Below are 16,269 nucleotides of genomic sequence, written 5' to 3' on the forward strand. Positions count from 1 at the left end.
CATTAAATGTGTATATTGCTTTGGGTAGTATAAACATTTTAACAATATTCTCCCAATCCATGAGCATGCAATGTTGTTCCTTTCTTTGTATCCTCTTCAAATTACTTCATAAGTGTTCTGTAATTTTCAGGGTACAGGTATTTTACCTTTTTGGTTAGTTTTATTCCTAGGTATCTTATGGCTCTTGGTGAAACTGTAAATTCCCTGATTTCTCTTTCTGCTTCTTTATCATTGGTGTATAGAAATGCAATAAATTGTTGTACATTGATTTTATCCTGTATCTTTGCTGATTTCAAATATCAGTTCTGCCATTTTTTTTTGGGTGCAGTCTTTCATGTTTTCTACATAGAGTATCTTGTTGTCTGCAAATGGTGAAAGCTTGACTTCTTCCTTGTTGATTTGTATGCCTTTTATTTCTTTTTGTTGTCTTATTGCTGAGGCTAGAACTTCCAGAGTTATGTTAAATAACAATGGTGAGAGTGGATATCCCTGTCTTATTCCTGACCTTAGAGGAAAAGCTCTCAGTTTTTCCCCATTGAGGATGATATTAGCTCTGGGTTTTTAGTATATGACTTCTTTGCCAATTTGGATGGTTTTTATTTCTTTTTTGCTTTTTTTTAAGTTAAATTTTTATTTTGAAAAGGTAGCACTGGAGGCACTAGTGAAATAGAGAAATAAGAAAATCCACAATCATAATTGAAAATTTTAACACATTTTTCTCAGTGGAAACTAGTGGAACAATCAATTAATCACCAAGAAAACACCATATTTGAACAACATGTTTAAGACACTTGTCTTGAGTGACATATCTAGTAGTGAGCCCACCAACTGAAGAATAAACATTCTTTTCATTTTTTTTCAATATGTGAAGTTTATTGTCAAATTGGTTTCCAAACAACACCCAGTGCTCATCCCAAAAGATGCCCTCCTCAATACCCATCACCCACCCTCCTCTCCCTCCCACCCCCCATCAACCCTCAGTTTGTTCTTAGTTTTTTTTTTTTTTTTTTTTTTTTTTAATTTTTTTTTTTTAATGTTTATTTATTTTTGAGACAGAGAGAGACAGAGCATGAACGGGGGAGGGTCACAGAGAGAAGGAGACACAGAATCTGAAACAGGCTCCAGGCTCTGAGCTGTCAGCACAGAGCCCGACGCGGGGCTCGAACCCACGAACCGTGAGATCATGACCTGAGCCGAAGTCGGACGCTTAACCGACTGAGCCACCCAGGCGCCCCTGTTCTTAGTTTTTAACAGTCTCTTATGCTTTGGCTCTCTCCCACTCTAATCTCCTTTTTTTCCCCCTTCCCCTCCCCCATGGGTTTCTGTTAAGTTTCTCAGGATCCACATAAGAGGGAAAACATATGGTATCTGTCTTTCTCTGTATGGCTTATTTCACTTAGCATAACACTCTCCAGTTCCATCCATGTTGCTACAAAGGGCCATATTTCATTCTTTCTCATTGCCACGTAGTACTCCATTGTGTATATAAACCACAATTTCTTTATTCATTCATCAGTTGATGGACATTTCGGCTCTTTCCATAATTTGGCTATTGTTGACAGTGCTGCTATAAACATTGGGGTACAATTGCCCCTGTACATCAGTACTCTTGTGTCCCTTGGGTAAATTCTTAACAATGCTATTGCTGGGTCATAGGGTAGGTCTATTTTTAATATTTTGAGGAACCTCCACACTGTTTTCCAGAGTGGCTGCACCAGTTTGCATTCCCACCAACAGTGCAAGAGGGTTCCCGTTTCTCCACATCCTCTCCAGCATCTATAGTCTCCTGATTTCTTCATTTTGGCCACTCTGACTGGTGTGAGGTGATATCTGAGTGTGGTTTTGATTTGTATTTCCCTGATAAGCGACGTTGAGCATCTTTTCATGTGCCTGTTGGCCATCCGGATGTGTTCTTTAGAGAAGTGTCTATTCATGTTTTCTGTCCATTTCTTCACTGGGTTATTTGTTTTTCGGGTATGGAGTTTGGTGAGCTCTTTATAGATTTTGGATACGTGTGGGTGTTTAGGAATTTGTCCATTTCTTCCAGGTTGTCCAGTTTGTTGGCATACAATTTTTCATAGTATTCCCTGATAATTGATTGTATTTCTGAGGTATTGGTTGTAATAATTCCATTTTCATTCATGATTTTATCTATTTGGGTCACCTCCCTTTTCTTTTTGAGAAGCCTGGCTAGAGGTTTGTCAATTTTGTTTATTTTTTCAAAAAACCAACTCTTGGTTTCCTTGGTCTGCTCTACTGTTTTTTGTTTTTTTTTTGTTTTGTTTTTTTTTTTTTTCTGTTCTTGGATTCTATACTGTTTATTTCTGCTCTGATCCTTATTATTTATCTTCTTCTGCTGGGTTTGGGGTGTCTTTGCTATTCTGCCTCGATTTGCTTTAGGTGTGCTGTTAGAGTTTGTATTTGGGATTTTTCTTGTTTCTTGAGATAGGCCTGGATTGCAATGTATTTTCTTCTCAGGACTGCCTTCACTGCATCCCAAAGCATTTGGTGTTGTATTTTCATTTTCATTTGTTTCCATATTTAAAAAAATTTCTTCTCTAATTGCCTGATTGACCCATTTATTCTTTAGTAGGATGTTTTTTTAAACTCCATGGTTTTGGAGGTTTTCCAGACTTTTCCTGTGGTTGATTTCAAGTTTCATAGCATTGTGGTCTGAAATTGTGCATGGTATGATCTCAATTCTTTCATACTTATGAAGGACTATTTTGTGACCCAGTATGTAATCTATCCTGGAGAATGTTCCATGCACACTCGAGAAAATATATTCTGTTGCTTTGGGATGCAGAGTTCTAAACATATCTGTCAAGTCCATTGGTCCAATGTATCATTCAGGGCCCTTGTTTCTTTATGGATTCTCTGTCTAGATGATCTATCCATTGTTGTAAGTGGAGTATTAAAGTCCCCTGCAATTACCACATTCTAATCAATAAAGTTGCTTATGTTTGTGATTAGTTGTTTTATGTTTTTGGGGGCTCCCGTATTCGGTGTATAGACATTTATAATCGTTAGCTCTTTCTGATGGATAGACCCTGTAATGATTATATAATACCCTTCTTCATCTCTTGTTACAGCCTTTAATTTAAAGTCTAGTGTGTCTGAATAAGTATGGCTACTCCAGCTTTCTTTTGACTTCCAGTAGCATGATAGATAGTTCCCTCCATCCCCTCACATTCAATCTGAAGGTGTCCTCTGGTCTAAAATGAGTCTCTTGTAGACAGCAAATCAATGGGTCTTGTTTTTTTTTTTTTTTAATTCATTCTGATACCCTATGTCTTTAGATTGGAGCATTTAGTACATTTACATTCAGTGTTATTATTGAAAAATATGGGTTTAGAGTCATTGTTATATCTGTAGGTTTCATGCTTGTTAGTGATGTCTTTGGTACTTTGTGATCCTTGCAACATTTCACTCACAGAGTCCCCCTTAGGATCTCTTGGAAGGCTGGTTTAGTGGTGATGAATTCCTGCAGTTTTTGTTTGTTTGGAAAAACCTTTATCTCTCCTTCTATTCTGAAAGACAGACTTGCTGAATAAAGGATTCTTGGCTGCATATTTTTCCTGTTCATCACATGAAGATTGTTAAGATCCGTTTATCCCTAGCTGGTTTCAGAATTCACTCTTTATTCTTGTATTTTGCCAGTTTCACTATGATATGAAGATCAATTCAAGTTACGTCTGAAGGGAGTTCTCTGTGCCTCTTGGATTTCAATGCCTGTTTCCTTCCCCAGATCAGGGAAATTCTCAGCTATGATTTGTTCAAGTACACCTTCAGCCCCTTTCTCTCTGTCTTATTTTTCTGGAATTCCTATGATATGGATATTGTTCTGTTGATTGCGTCACTTAGTTCTCCAATTCTCCCTTCATACTCCTGGATTTTTTTTGTCTCTCTTTTTCTCAGCTTCTTCTTTTTCCATAATTTTATCTTTTAATTCACCTATTCTCCCCTCTGCCTTTTCAATCCATGCTGTGGTTGCCTCCATTTTATTTTGCACTTCATTTATAGCATATTTTTAATTCATCATGACTATTTTTTTAGTCCCTTGATCTCTGTAGCAATATATTTTCTGCTATCCTCTATGCTTTTTTTCGAGCCTAGCAATTAATTTTATAACTATTATTCTAAATTCTTGTTCAGTTATGTTGCTTAAATCGTTTTTGATCAAATCGTTAGCTGTCTCTACTTCCTGGAATTTCTTTTGAGGAGAATTCTTCCATTTAGTCATTTTGGCTAGTTTTCTGCCCCTCATGCGTTTTAAAAACTTGTTGTGTGCTCTGTACCTGCGACCACTGCTATATTATAGGACGGTCATACACTATCCAGGGCCTGGCCCTTCAGGAGGTGTTTTCTTTGGAGATTGTTACTTGTTCTCTTTTTGTGACTTTGGTTATTTTATTACCCTACTCATAGTGATATTTGGACCCTCCACCAAGTGTGCTTTGATTTGTTCCTTGGAGTAGCCCTTTTCTCCAGTTTTCCCATTTTCCTCCAGTAAGATTCAGTCTCTTTTCCTCCAAGGCTCTGGGGTTAAAAGTCCTTTGGCTTCTGCACTTCTTTCTTTGAAAGATGTGGGAAGTATGGGTCCCCCTACTTCTCCACCATGTTGGTCCTGGTTTTTTTGTTCTTTAGAGGAAACTCTGCAGTTGTAGAAGCACCTCCACATTTCATTGCCTTCAGCCACTCCCCCGAATTATTTACATTGGTTTCCAGTCATCTTTGGTGCAACTCTGGAGTCTTGAGTATTTCTACAGTTATTCAACATACTGATTCAGTCACAGAGGCCATGAGGCAGTGCTGTAAGTTGTATCTCTGCCTTTCATCCACAGTCTTCCTTATGAGGCTTGCTTGATGGTCACAAGACAAATAGATCTCTGCACTGGCCACCAAAACCTTAAAGTTTATGTGGAAGCCTTCATTGCATTCAGACGTATACATCCAATCAGTCTTAACACCTTACTCTCTCCAGCTATGTCCCTGAAACAGCACCCACCTGTTATATTGTACACTTGAAAGTAATGTAACACTATATGTTGATTATACTTAAGTAAAAAAAGGAAATTAAATAAAAAGGGAAGAAAAAATTTTTAAATAAAAGTAAGCACCAGTAATGGCAATCATTTTTTTATCAAAAATTTTTAACAGTTCTTTCTTTTTACTGTAATTTTTAATTTTTTTTTTTACATTTTATTTATTTTTGATAGACAGAGAGAGACAGAGCATAAGTGGGGGAAAGGCAGAGAGAGAGGGAGACACAGAATCCGAAGCAGGCTCCAGGCTCCAAGCTGCCAGCACAGAGCCCAAAGCGGGGCTTGAACTCACAAACTGCGAGATCATGACCTGAGCTGAAGTCAGACGCTTAACCGACTGAGCCACCCAGGCACTCTTACTCTAATTTTTAAATTTAAAAATTTAGTAAATATTAATATCAGTTTAATATGTTTTAAGTAGCAGTTAATAAAAGGGAATATAATAGAAAAATATGTTCAAATATAACACATAAAGATTAAAAATATACCTAAAGATTAAATACAAGTTTATATTAATATTGAACTTCTAAAAATATATAACCACTTTGGGGCATAGTCAAAAATATTGGAAAACATTTTTATTTTTTTAATATTTTAAAAATGTTTTTAGTTTTTAAAACATTTTAAAATATATATTGTTTATTCTATGACTGTATTATTTGAATCCAAAATTTTTATAATTGAAATTACTAATAAACTTTGAGTATCAGTTTTGAAAATGTTAAAATATATTCTCGTGTTTTCAGAGAAAGGTCAAGACATACCTGCAAAACGACATGCTGCTCCTGAAAAAAATGGCCTCTTAATCAGTTTCTACATTTTTCTACCTTTCCTTATTTTAATTGCCATTATTGCTCTTAAATGGAATAAAATAAGATTTTGGAACAGAGTGGAAACAGTAAGTGGAGAGTAAGTAAATCTATTATTTTTAAAAATTAATATTAAAATCCATTTGGGGAATAACTAAAATTTAACTCAGAATACAGTAAGTAGCCCTTAAAAGTGTTGAATTTGGATCTTGGATGAATTTGGTTAGGATTTATAAATATTGAGGCTTGTTATATACCACAGTTTTTCAGATTTCAAGTAGTCATTCCTTTTCTTATAGGTCCAGAAATAACCAAAGGTACTTAGTAAATTCACAGTGCCTCTCAAATTGAAAGCCATGTTTGCTACACATGCTTGTCTACTACCTAAGCAACCTCCTTTTGTTTTTTGTTTTTGTTTTTTTTTTGGCGTAGACAGTTGTGTCAAGAAGATTAATAGAGTTAGAGACTAATAGAGCTAGAGAGGTAGAGAAAGCCATGTTTGCTATACTTGCTTTTCTACTCCCTAACCAATCTCATTTTTTTCCTTTTTTTTTGACATTGACATTCACCTGTGCCAAGGAGATTAATAGAGATAGAGAAGGAAATTTTGTGAATTAAAGAGGTAGAAGGTGAGAAAAATGTTGAAAAAACATGATAGGAAAAGGAGAATACAGATGACAATGCCCATTACACTTATTTAATATTGCTCATCTCTTTCTAAAATTAAAAATAAGTTACTTGAAATGGACACCAAAATAAATCTAGTTAATATCTGTCACCATACATGGTTACAAAATTTTATTTTCTTGTGATGAAGACTTAAGATCTATTGTCTTGGCAAGTTTCAAATATGCAATACTTTATTATTATTATCACCATGTTATACATTATATATTCATGATTTATTTTATAACTGGGAAATTTCTACTTTTTCCCCCCCTCACTCATTTACTTATCCCACAACCCCAACTTTGGTAATCACCAATTTATTCTGATTATCTATGGGCTTGCTTTTGTTTTGTTTTGTTTTGTTTTTTAAATTTGATTCCACACATAAGCGAGATTGTATGGTAGTTGTTTTTCTCTTATTTCACTTACACACAGATTTTTTCTTTACCATATCACCAACACAAGTCACAGTTTTGCTCCATGGATATTCAGGAAAAAGGAATGCAGAAGTAAAGATAAATGCGTCTCATTATTCTATGTGAAAGGAAAATGTCTCTGTTTCTCACTTGTGAAAATAAAGATAAAATAATGATATAAGGCTTCCATCAAAAAAACCTCTTAAGATAGTGGATTTATAGGAAACATACCTCAACATAGACCATATATGAAAAACCCACGCCTAATATCATACTCAAAGATGAAACTTTGAGAACTTTTCCTCTAAGCTTAGCAACAAGGCATCCACTTTTGCCACTTTTGTCAACATAGTACTGGAAGTCCTAGCCATAGCAATTAGACAACAGCAACAAAAAAGTTGTTAATCCAAATTAGTAAGGAAAAAGTAAAATTGTCACTCTTTGCAAATGGCAGGGTACCATATATGGAAAAGCCTAAAGACTAAACCAAAAAATTGTTATAACTAATAAATGAATTCAGCAAAGTTGAAGTATACAAAATTAATATACACAAATCAGTTGTGGTTATATACAATAATAATGAAGTAGCAGAAAGAGAAATTAAGGAAATAACTCCATATGCAATTGGAACAAAAAGAATAAAATACCTAGGAATAAACCAAACCAAAGAAGTGAAAGAACTTTACTCTGAAAACTAAAAGACATTGATGAAATAAATTGAAAATGACACAAATGGAAAGATATTTTGTGCACATGGATTGGAAGAATTAATATTGTTAAAATATCCATACTACCCAAAGCTGACTACAGGTTAAATACAATCCCGATCAAATTACCAGTGGCATTTTTTACAGAACTAGAACAAACACTAAAATTTTTATAGGACCACCAAAGACCACAAATAGTCAAATCAATCTTGAGAAAGAAGAACAATGCTAGAGGTATCACGATCCCAGATTTCAAGATATACTACAAATCTGTAGTAATCAAAACAGTATGGTGTTATCACAAAAATAGACACATCAATCAATGGAACAAAATAAAGAGCACAGAAATAAACCCATGATTATATGGACAATTAATCTGTAACCAAGGAGTCTCTTAGAATATGCAATGAGAAAAAGTCTCTGCAACAAATGGTGCTGGAGAAACTGGACAGCTACATGTTAAAGAATAAAACCAGACCACTTTCTTATACAATGCACAAAAAATAAAATGGATTAAAGACCTAAATATGAGACCTGAAACCATAAAAATCCTACAAGAAAACATAGGCAGTAATTTCTTTGACATTGATCGTAGTAACATTTTTCTAGATATGTCTCCTCAGACAAAGGAAATAAAAGCAAGAATAAACTATTGAGACTACACCAAAATAAGCATATGCACAGTGACAGAAACCATCAAGAAAACAAAAAAGCAACCTATTGAATGGGAGAAGACATTTCTAAGTGATATATTAGATAAGTGATTAATATCTAAAATACATAAAGAATTTATACAATTGAATACCAAAAAACCCCACAAATAATCTGATTAAAATATGGGCAGAGAACCTGAATAGATATTTTTCCAAAGAAAATATACAGATAGTAAACAGACAAATGAAAAGATGTTCAACATCACTAATCATTAGGGAAATGTAAATCAAAACCACAATGAGATGTGGCCTTACACCTGTCATAATGGCTAGAATCAAAACAAAACAAAACAAAACAAAACAAAAAAACAAGAAATGACAAGTGTTGGCAAATACGTAGAGAAAGAAAAAAACAAACCTTGTGCATTCTTGGTGGGAATGTAAATAGGTGCAGGTATTGTGAAAAACAGTAAAACTAAAAAGAAAATACCTAGAAGATATTACACTAAATGAGATAAGTCAGACTGAGAAGACAAATTTCATGAGTCCACTTATAAGTGGAAAAAATAATGAATAAACAAACAGAAAGCAGAATCAGACCTATAAATACAAAGAACAAATTGATGGTTGCCAGAGGGGAGTGGAGTTGAAGGGTTGGAGAAAATGGGTAAATGGGAGAGAAGATGTAGACTTTTACTAATGGCATGAATAAGTCATGGTAATAAAAGACACAGCATAGAAAATATAGTCACTGACATTGTAATAGTGCTGTACGAGGACAGATGGTAGGTGCAGTTGTGGTGAACATAGCGTAACGCATACACTTGTCAAGTCACTAAGTTGTACACCTAAAATTAATGTAACGTTGTGTGTCAACTATACTTCAAAAAGAGAGAAAAACATAAAATTACAATGGTTTCTAACCCTAATTAATGCTATTTCTTTTTCACAGATCTATATCAGAAGACAACCATAGTAACAGCAACCAGTCATCAAGTTAAAGGTAAATTGAAGGAATAAAATTATTGAAAATGATATAATTCATAAAATAGTTTTAAAAATTTAACAATACCTCAGTGTAAAAAAACTATTATTCCATATTCCTTCATCGTGATTGCTATTTATCAATATCATATACTAAAAAAAGACTAAAAACATTTAATAATTTTGTTTTATATTAACTTATAAATATTTAATGTTAACTAATATTAGCCAGAGATTTATTAACCAACATTTTGGTAATAAGAAATGACTTTAAAGAGATTTTAAATATGTTCTTAAAATATTTATGAGCCATCATGCATCCTGCTCCCACATTTAAGGTTCTAATTTGATAGATTTACACAGATTGACTCCCAGCATTTATATTTTTTCCTCACTAAGCCTCCAAAGTTATTGTTAGCCGTATTTTAGAAATGAGGAAACAAACATGAAAAATTTAAATAATTATCCATGTGTACAGAATTTTAGTAAATTTTGAAGCTGGAGTTTCATTTAAGACAACCAGACTCCAAGGATTAACTCTTAAAGAACTCAACATCTGGGGACATCTGGGTGGCTTAGTCAATTAAGTGTCCAACTCTTGATTTCAGCTCAGGTCGTGATCTCATGGTCGTGAGATTGAGCCCTACTTCAGGCTCTGGTCTGGGAGTAGAGTCTGCTTGAGATTTTCTTTCTCCTCCCTCTGCCCCTCCCTTGCTTGTGCATTCTCTCACTCTCAAAAAAACCCCCCAAAACAAAACAAAAGAAACAACAACACACACACACACACACACACATACACACACACACACACACAATTTTGACACATGTAGCATGAGGTATGCCTGGTGAAGGGAAATGAAATTTACATTTATTGAGGACCAATTAGATGTCAGGCAAAATGATAAATGCATTGTCCCTCCAGAAAAGAGAGACAAATTCTTTACTATGAGAAGGGGTAACATTGGCATTTGTATAGATTCAATATATCTATCTATATATTTTCTGTATGTGTATATACATATATATATACAGATGTATCTGAATATGTCTGACATATCTGAATATGTATGTATATATTCAAATGTATAAGTCATATACATAAAGAAATCATAATATTTTACATTTTAAACTTATCACTGGGAGTAAATGGAAGAATTAAAAATTCAACCATGAATGAAAACGAGTTCATCCAATTACTAATCAGCCATTCCTCCTTATCTGACTTTGATGGAGAGTTAAGTCAATGGATCTCTGTTTCCCTATCTGCCACCAAAACAAACAAACAAACAAACAAAACACTAATACTATCCTCCATGTAAAATAGTCTTATTTCTCAGTAGGGAGAGTTGGGAGAGTTGGTGGTGAGGGAGGAGGTGGATATTGGTTTTAAATATAATTGAGTGGGCCTTATTCAGCAAGAGATGTGTAAACAAAGTATTGGAGGAAGTTGCAAGTATTGACTCATTTTATTTATTGAAAAGGAGGTACTTGAATTCCCAGGTTCAGTTCACATGGGACTTTTATTTAAATGTAAAGGATACAGTGCAAGAGAGAGTGCGGGCAAAAATGGGCACCAGAGAGATATCTCATGCACAAGGCCTCAAGGTTCCTTTAAATTTTAAACAGCCCATTATAAATTCCACTGCCAATGTCTTGGCAAAAAGTGAAACCAAGCATCCAGGCTTTCCCAGAGATAAAGATAGAGCTTTTCCATTCTGGCTGTAAATCAACTCCTTACAGAGGCATAGAGCTGGCAGAGGTCACCATGCATATATCTAGGCAGGAGCTTTCCAAGCATGTGAATGATCCAATGAAAAAATAAGTCAGAAATGTTTGATGATTAACAGTGATGTCAGTTTAGCTGGAGCAGAGTTAGCAAGGGGACTGTGGTAGTGAGTAGGTCAGACAGTAAAACTCTTGTAGGCTGTGAGAAGTGTTGAGGGCTGTGTTTTATTCTGAGAGGAAATCATTGGAAGATTAATGTTCAAGACTTCCACTTTAAAAGGCTGGTTTGTTAAAATAAATAAATTTAAAAAAGACTGATTTGTTGGAAATAGTTTGTATGGTGGCAAGAGGAGAAGTGGAGAAACCAGTTGGTGGCGAAACTACTGCAATAATCCAGGAGGGAAAGGATGGTACCTCAGACCAGGGGTAGTGAAGACGGTTTTAGGAATAAATTTTGAAGGATACCAACAGAATGAACTGGCAGTTTCAATATAAAGTGTAAGAAAATGTGCTTAAATAACGTTTATTGATAAAGCAGCAAGATAAGCAAGGTTAAATGTAAACACAGACCTGTTTTCAAATTTATGCTCTTATTACATTTTAAAATTTATATTAAAATTTATGAACGTTGCAAGAGAAAATCTACATGGATAATTGTGAACCAAGACAAATGTTTGGCATGCCATGATGAGGAGCATGTTTTCTCACACACGAGAAAGTATTTCTCATATAGTTAAAGTATTTTTGAAGTAGTAAGGGAGGGATTCAGCATGATATGGTTGGCTTTTTTACATATTTAGGGAAAAAGTCAGACTCAGTGAGAACTGGAGGCTAGTGAATCAACTCCGACTGTATGTATATGGGTCACCTGTTGGAAAGGCACGGAGGATTTCTTGAAATACTCTTCCTCTGAAGATAAAAATAGACAAATTAGTAGTTACTTATTTCTTCACATATTCTACTGTTCTTTTCCTCTCTGTTTCCTTGCTGGTGACTTTCTTTTATCCATGTGAAGTGTAGAAACTGTGTAAATATAATGCTTGTGAATATGACTTTTAATATTTCCTTTTACTGTGGCTATCACAGACAACTTAGAAAAAAAAAACGGGTTTACACATTTCGTGAAACACAGGCCTAGATTGTGACACTATAATCAGTGTCTCATATACCAATGATTTGCTATACGTCTAGTTGTCTAGTAAAATGAGATCACTTTTATTAACAATTAAAATTTAGCATATCTCTTTCTATATTTGTTTTACAACAGCGACTAAACAATGTCAAAAAGCCATAGGTTGGAAAAAGGATATTACCAAGATGCTAACCATTAATTGACCTGATTCAAGAATGAAAGAAAAAAAAAAAAAACCTATTCTCTCCTTTTGTCATGGCTTAAAGCTTTTCAACTTCACAAACAAAAATAAATCCTGAGAGTGAAAGTATGTAGGTTTGTGTCTATTGATTCTTCTACATGTTGTGATCCTTTATGGGAAAATAAGCAACTTTTGAACCAGAGAAGTTGTCACATCCCCAGATGTGAACATTCCTTATTCACTGAGGACACCCCACAGTCCACACCTCTCCCAACTGCCCGTGATTCCCTGCCCTATCCCTTCCAGGCTTAGGGATATTGAGAGGAAATGTTGCCAGGTAAGGCCAGCCCCAGAACAAACCCCCAGATAGACACTAACATCCATTCCATCTCCAGGGAATTGCTCCAACTGTGTTTCTGGTCATAGATAACTGTTGTGTCTCTAGGTGAGAATTCTGTGGCCTCATGTAATTTGGGATCTGGGATATATCATTGTCCTTTGGGGAAGACAGACTTGCTCCTCCTCTTTTGCTGGAGATGAGCTTTTCTGTGAAAGATTTTCTTGCTTCAGGGTCCCCCTCCCCATCTCCCTCTTACTAAGATGAGTGCACTTCTCAAAGTGCACCTCAAAGTGTTGTACATGGATAAGGGAGCCATCAACCTAGCTGGAATCTAATGAGAACCTACAGAGTCTCCCTCAATAAACAAGGATGCTCCTGGTTCAGGGTTGAGGGTACCTCACCACAGAGGCTAAGAGATTCCTTTTCCAAATGTCCATCAACTGATGAATGGATAAACATTGTATGAATAGTGATCTATGCATGCAATGGAATATTATCCAGCCATAAAAGGAACAAAACACTGATACCTCTACAACATGAACGAACCTTTGAAACCATTCTGCTAAGTAAAACTAATCACAAAACCCATATGTTATTCATTTGTATGAAATATTCAGAATGGGGACATCTATAGCGACAAAGGGTGGTGGTTATTTTCGGCTGGGTTAAGTGGGGATGAAAAGCTGGGGTGAGGGGTGGTGATAGCTAAAGGGTACAGGGTTCCTTTTGAGATGATGCAACTAAGATAGACTGTGGTGATGGCTGCACATATCTGTGAATATATGGAAAATACTAAACACATTCAGTTGTATAATTTAGTGGTCACTTGTGTGGCAAAAAAAAAAATATATCAGGATGATTCTACCATAACTTTACCACATCCTTATTGCCACTAACTTATTTTGGGTCATTATCATTACTTTATTTTATTTTACTTTATTTTATTTTATTTTAATAATTTATGAGGATCCCATGTATACTACCACTTAGCAGATCCAAGTTTTAAGCCTGACTGTACTTTAACATTGCAACTATTGACACAATTCATCCTTGTAATAGGGTGTACTGGGATAAAAGAAAGTATAGGAGAGAGGTGGGTGGAGTTCAGTTGGGTCTTGGACATGTGTGATTTAAGATTTCTCTTAGACTATTTAAAGAAAATTGCATGCTCTTTTCCAGCCAAGACACATTTCCTGTTTGCCTTGCTGCCCCCCGTCCCCCACCTCTGCAGTTTCCCTGCAAGTGCTTAGAGTAACTGTTAACAAAATTGGGTTGCATTAAAATTTTTTTTAAATTTACATTTATTTATTTTTGATAGAGAGAGGGCACAAGTGGGGGAAGGGCAGAGATGGAAGGAGACAGAGAACCCAAAGCAGGCTCCAGGCTCCAAGCTGTCAGCACAGACCCTGACGTGGGACTTAAACCCACAAACCGCAAGATAAGACCTGAGCCAAAGTCGGACGCCCAAACGACTGAGCCACCCAGGCACCCCTTGGGTTGCATTTTAAAGTTTCCTTTCCCTTTCTTCAACTGATTACAATCTAATACTGTAAGGATAGGCACACAGTTGATGAAAAGTGCTTTTTGATTGCCTTATCAAAGATCAAATACAATATTCTTGATTTTTCCTTATTTGCAGAGATACTAAATTAAGTCATCAGTAGTACGATTTAAGTAGAAAATTTCTTATAAAAAATGTTTCTTTTCCTTTTTTCTCCACCAGAGCAAATAAAACATGCCAGAAAAACATGACACATAGAATAGTAATTACCAAGAACTTCAACAGAAAAGCAAATCATACTCATTTACCCCTATGTCACTACTGAAGAGTTTAATCAATGACAACTTAGCCAGAACAAATAAGCTGTGTGCAAAGGCATAAGCTTGTGTCTGTTGCCTTCTCTCCCTCCACCTGTGGCAGCTGACCAGCCACTTGGGAGCCCTAAGTGTGGGCCAGCATGAGCTGAAAACAGTGCAGTCTTTACTCAAAGAGACAAGGACAGTGTGGTGGACACCTGAGTACTCCTGCCCACAAACCTCAGAGCTGCCCAATGGACCTCAGCCCTGGCCATGCTGGGTGCACTATGGCCCAGCCTACTTCTTTCTCTTTGCACTGCTCTGTGAGCTTGGAACACTTCACACCTACCTGGGTAAGAGGACTCCTCCCTCAATCTCCTCCTTTTGTCTCCAGGCAGGACCAGGATATTCCTGGAGAGCAATTTCCTGTAACTCCGTGATCCCTATCTCTCCCCTCCTAAATCCTCAGCTGGTTCCTTCCTCTGTGTCACCCTAACCGCAAGGCCAGGGCTGAGGATGTTAGCCAAGGTATCAACTCTTTGAATCAAGGGTCAAGGGTCTGAGGATTGCTGGAAAGAGGGCAGAGTGGGATGACTCTAGCCTCACCTTATCCCACAGATACAACTAGATAATACTAACATCAGTGTAAAGAACTCAGAAATAACTAAGATGTACAGAGCCAACGTCACAACTAAATGAAGAGAAGAGACTGCACTGAAGAGTGCAGGAAGGGTGTAGATGTTGTGGGTAGCTAAATGGACCCACAGGACTGTCAATAGGAAAGAGGAGCCTGCAGGCATGGAGAGGAGAGAGAAGCAGACTCTCGCACTGGGGAGCCCTCACGGACAAGATGAATCCCTATGACATTTGGCTTTGAAACCAGACAGGCTGATTTTCATCAGTTCTTACAACCAGTAGGACTTAAAGCCTGGAGTTTTAAAAATCAGCAGGATCAGCTCTGGGAAAGCCAGGAGGTGAGGGGAAATTGAGTCCCTCACCTTAAAGAGATAGCACAAAAATTAGCCCTGCAGAGATACAGCATAGAAACAGCAGTGTGAAAAACACATGGGGCACACAGGAAAGAGAACTGTTTGCTAATCTAAGAGCATGTATTTCAAGGACAGAGATTTTTAGGAGACTCCTCTAGGAACTAAGGAGCTGGCAAGCTCCATTTCCCTGCCCCATGACCCAGCATAAACAGGGCCACTAGCTGAAACCAGTGTAGCACTGACACTACCTAGCTAACTTGCTAACACTGTATGTCTCACCCCTCTGCAATTTGGTGGATCCACCCCATCAAATATGCTCTTGCCCAGAGTTCATCCAAGGCGGTGCTTACAAGCCTGGCAATGAGCAAGCAACCCTGACACAGGTCAGCATTACTCCAAAGTGACACCTTCCCCAAGTAAGGGAAAGACAACCACAGGCTCCAGGAGCCTCAGGAGTGGGCTGGGGACAGACACCTGGTCTGACTGCTGGCCCCACTCACCAATGAAAGCTTTTCAGGGGACAACACAGGGAGAGTGCCCTGAAGTTTGGTGCTACTGCATCTCTGACAAATGCCTGTTCTAACTCAAATCAAGCCTAGGGCAGCCCCAGATTGGCTCACTAACACCATAGAGACCAAAGATTGCCCACAGCAGGCAAAGAGAGCCACTGCAGATGACTGGACTGAAGGGAGATGCAGTCCAATCATGATAGCAGGGTGCATACAACACACATAGGAGACACTCCTGAAGCACTTGGTTCTAGTGACAGGGGACATTACACTGCAGGGCACCACAGGATCCCTTCTTCATAGGACCACTGTG

General features: G+C 36.9%; 1 protein-coding gene across 5 annotated transcripts in view; it reads left to right on the forward strand.

The window, feature by feature from the left end:
- LOC125923284 (A disintegrin and metallopeptidase domain 3-like) overlaps positions 1 to 12,450 on the forward strand; it is a 138,429-nt gene extending 125,979 nt beyond the window's left edge. For 4 of the 5 annotated variants that reach the window (XM_049631461.1, XM_049631460.1, XM_049631464.1 and 1 more), the window contains 3 exons: positions 5,792 to 5,954; positions 9,252 to 9,302; positions 12,276 to 12,450. In XM_049631461.1, the coding sequence (XP_049487418.1) occupies positions 5,792 to 5,954; positions 9,252 to 9,300 (212 nt within the window). In that variant the 3' untranslated portion in view covers positions 9,301 to 9,302; positions 12,276 to 12,450. The remainder of the gene's footprint in view (positions 1 to 5,791; positions 5,955 to 9,251; positions 9,303 to 12,275) is intronic. The other variant, XM_049631462.1, reaches the window with a different exon arrangement.
- Positions 12,451 to 16,269: the final 3,819 nt, after the last annotated feature.

This window comes from Panthera uncia, chromosome B1 (assembly GCF_023721935.1).
Source record: "Panthera uncia isolate 11264 chromosome B1, Puncia_PCG_1.0, whole genome shotgun sequence".
Classification (NCBI taxonomy): Eukaryota; Metazoa; Chordata; class Mammalia; order Carnivora; family Felidae; genus Panthera; species Panthera uncia.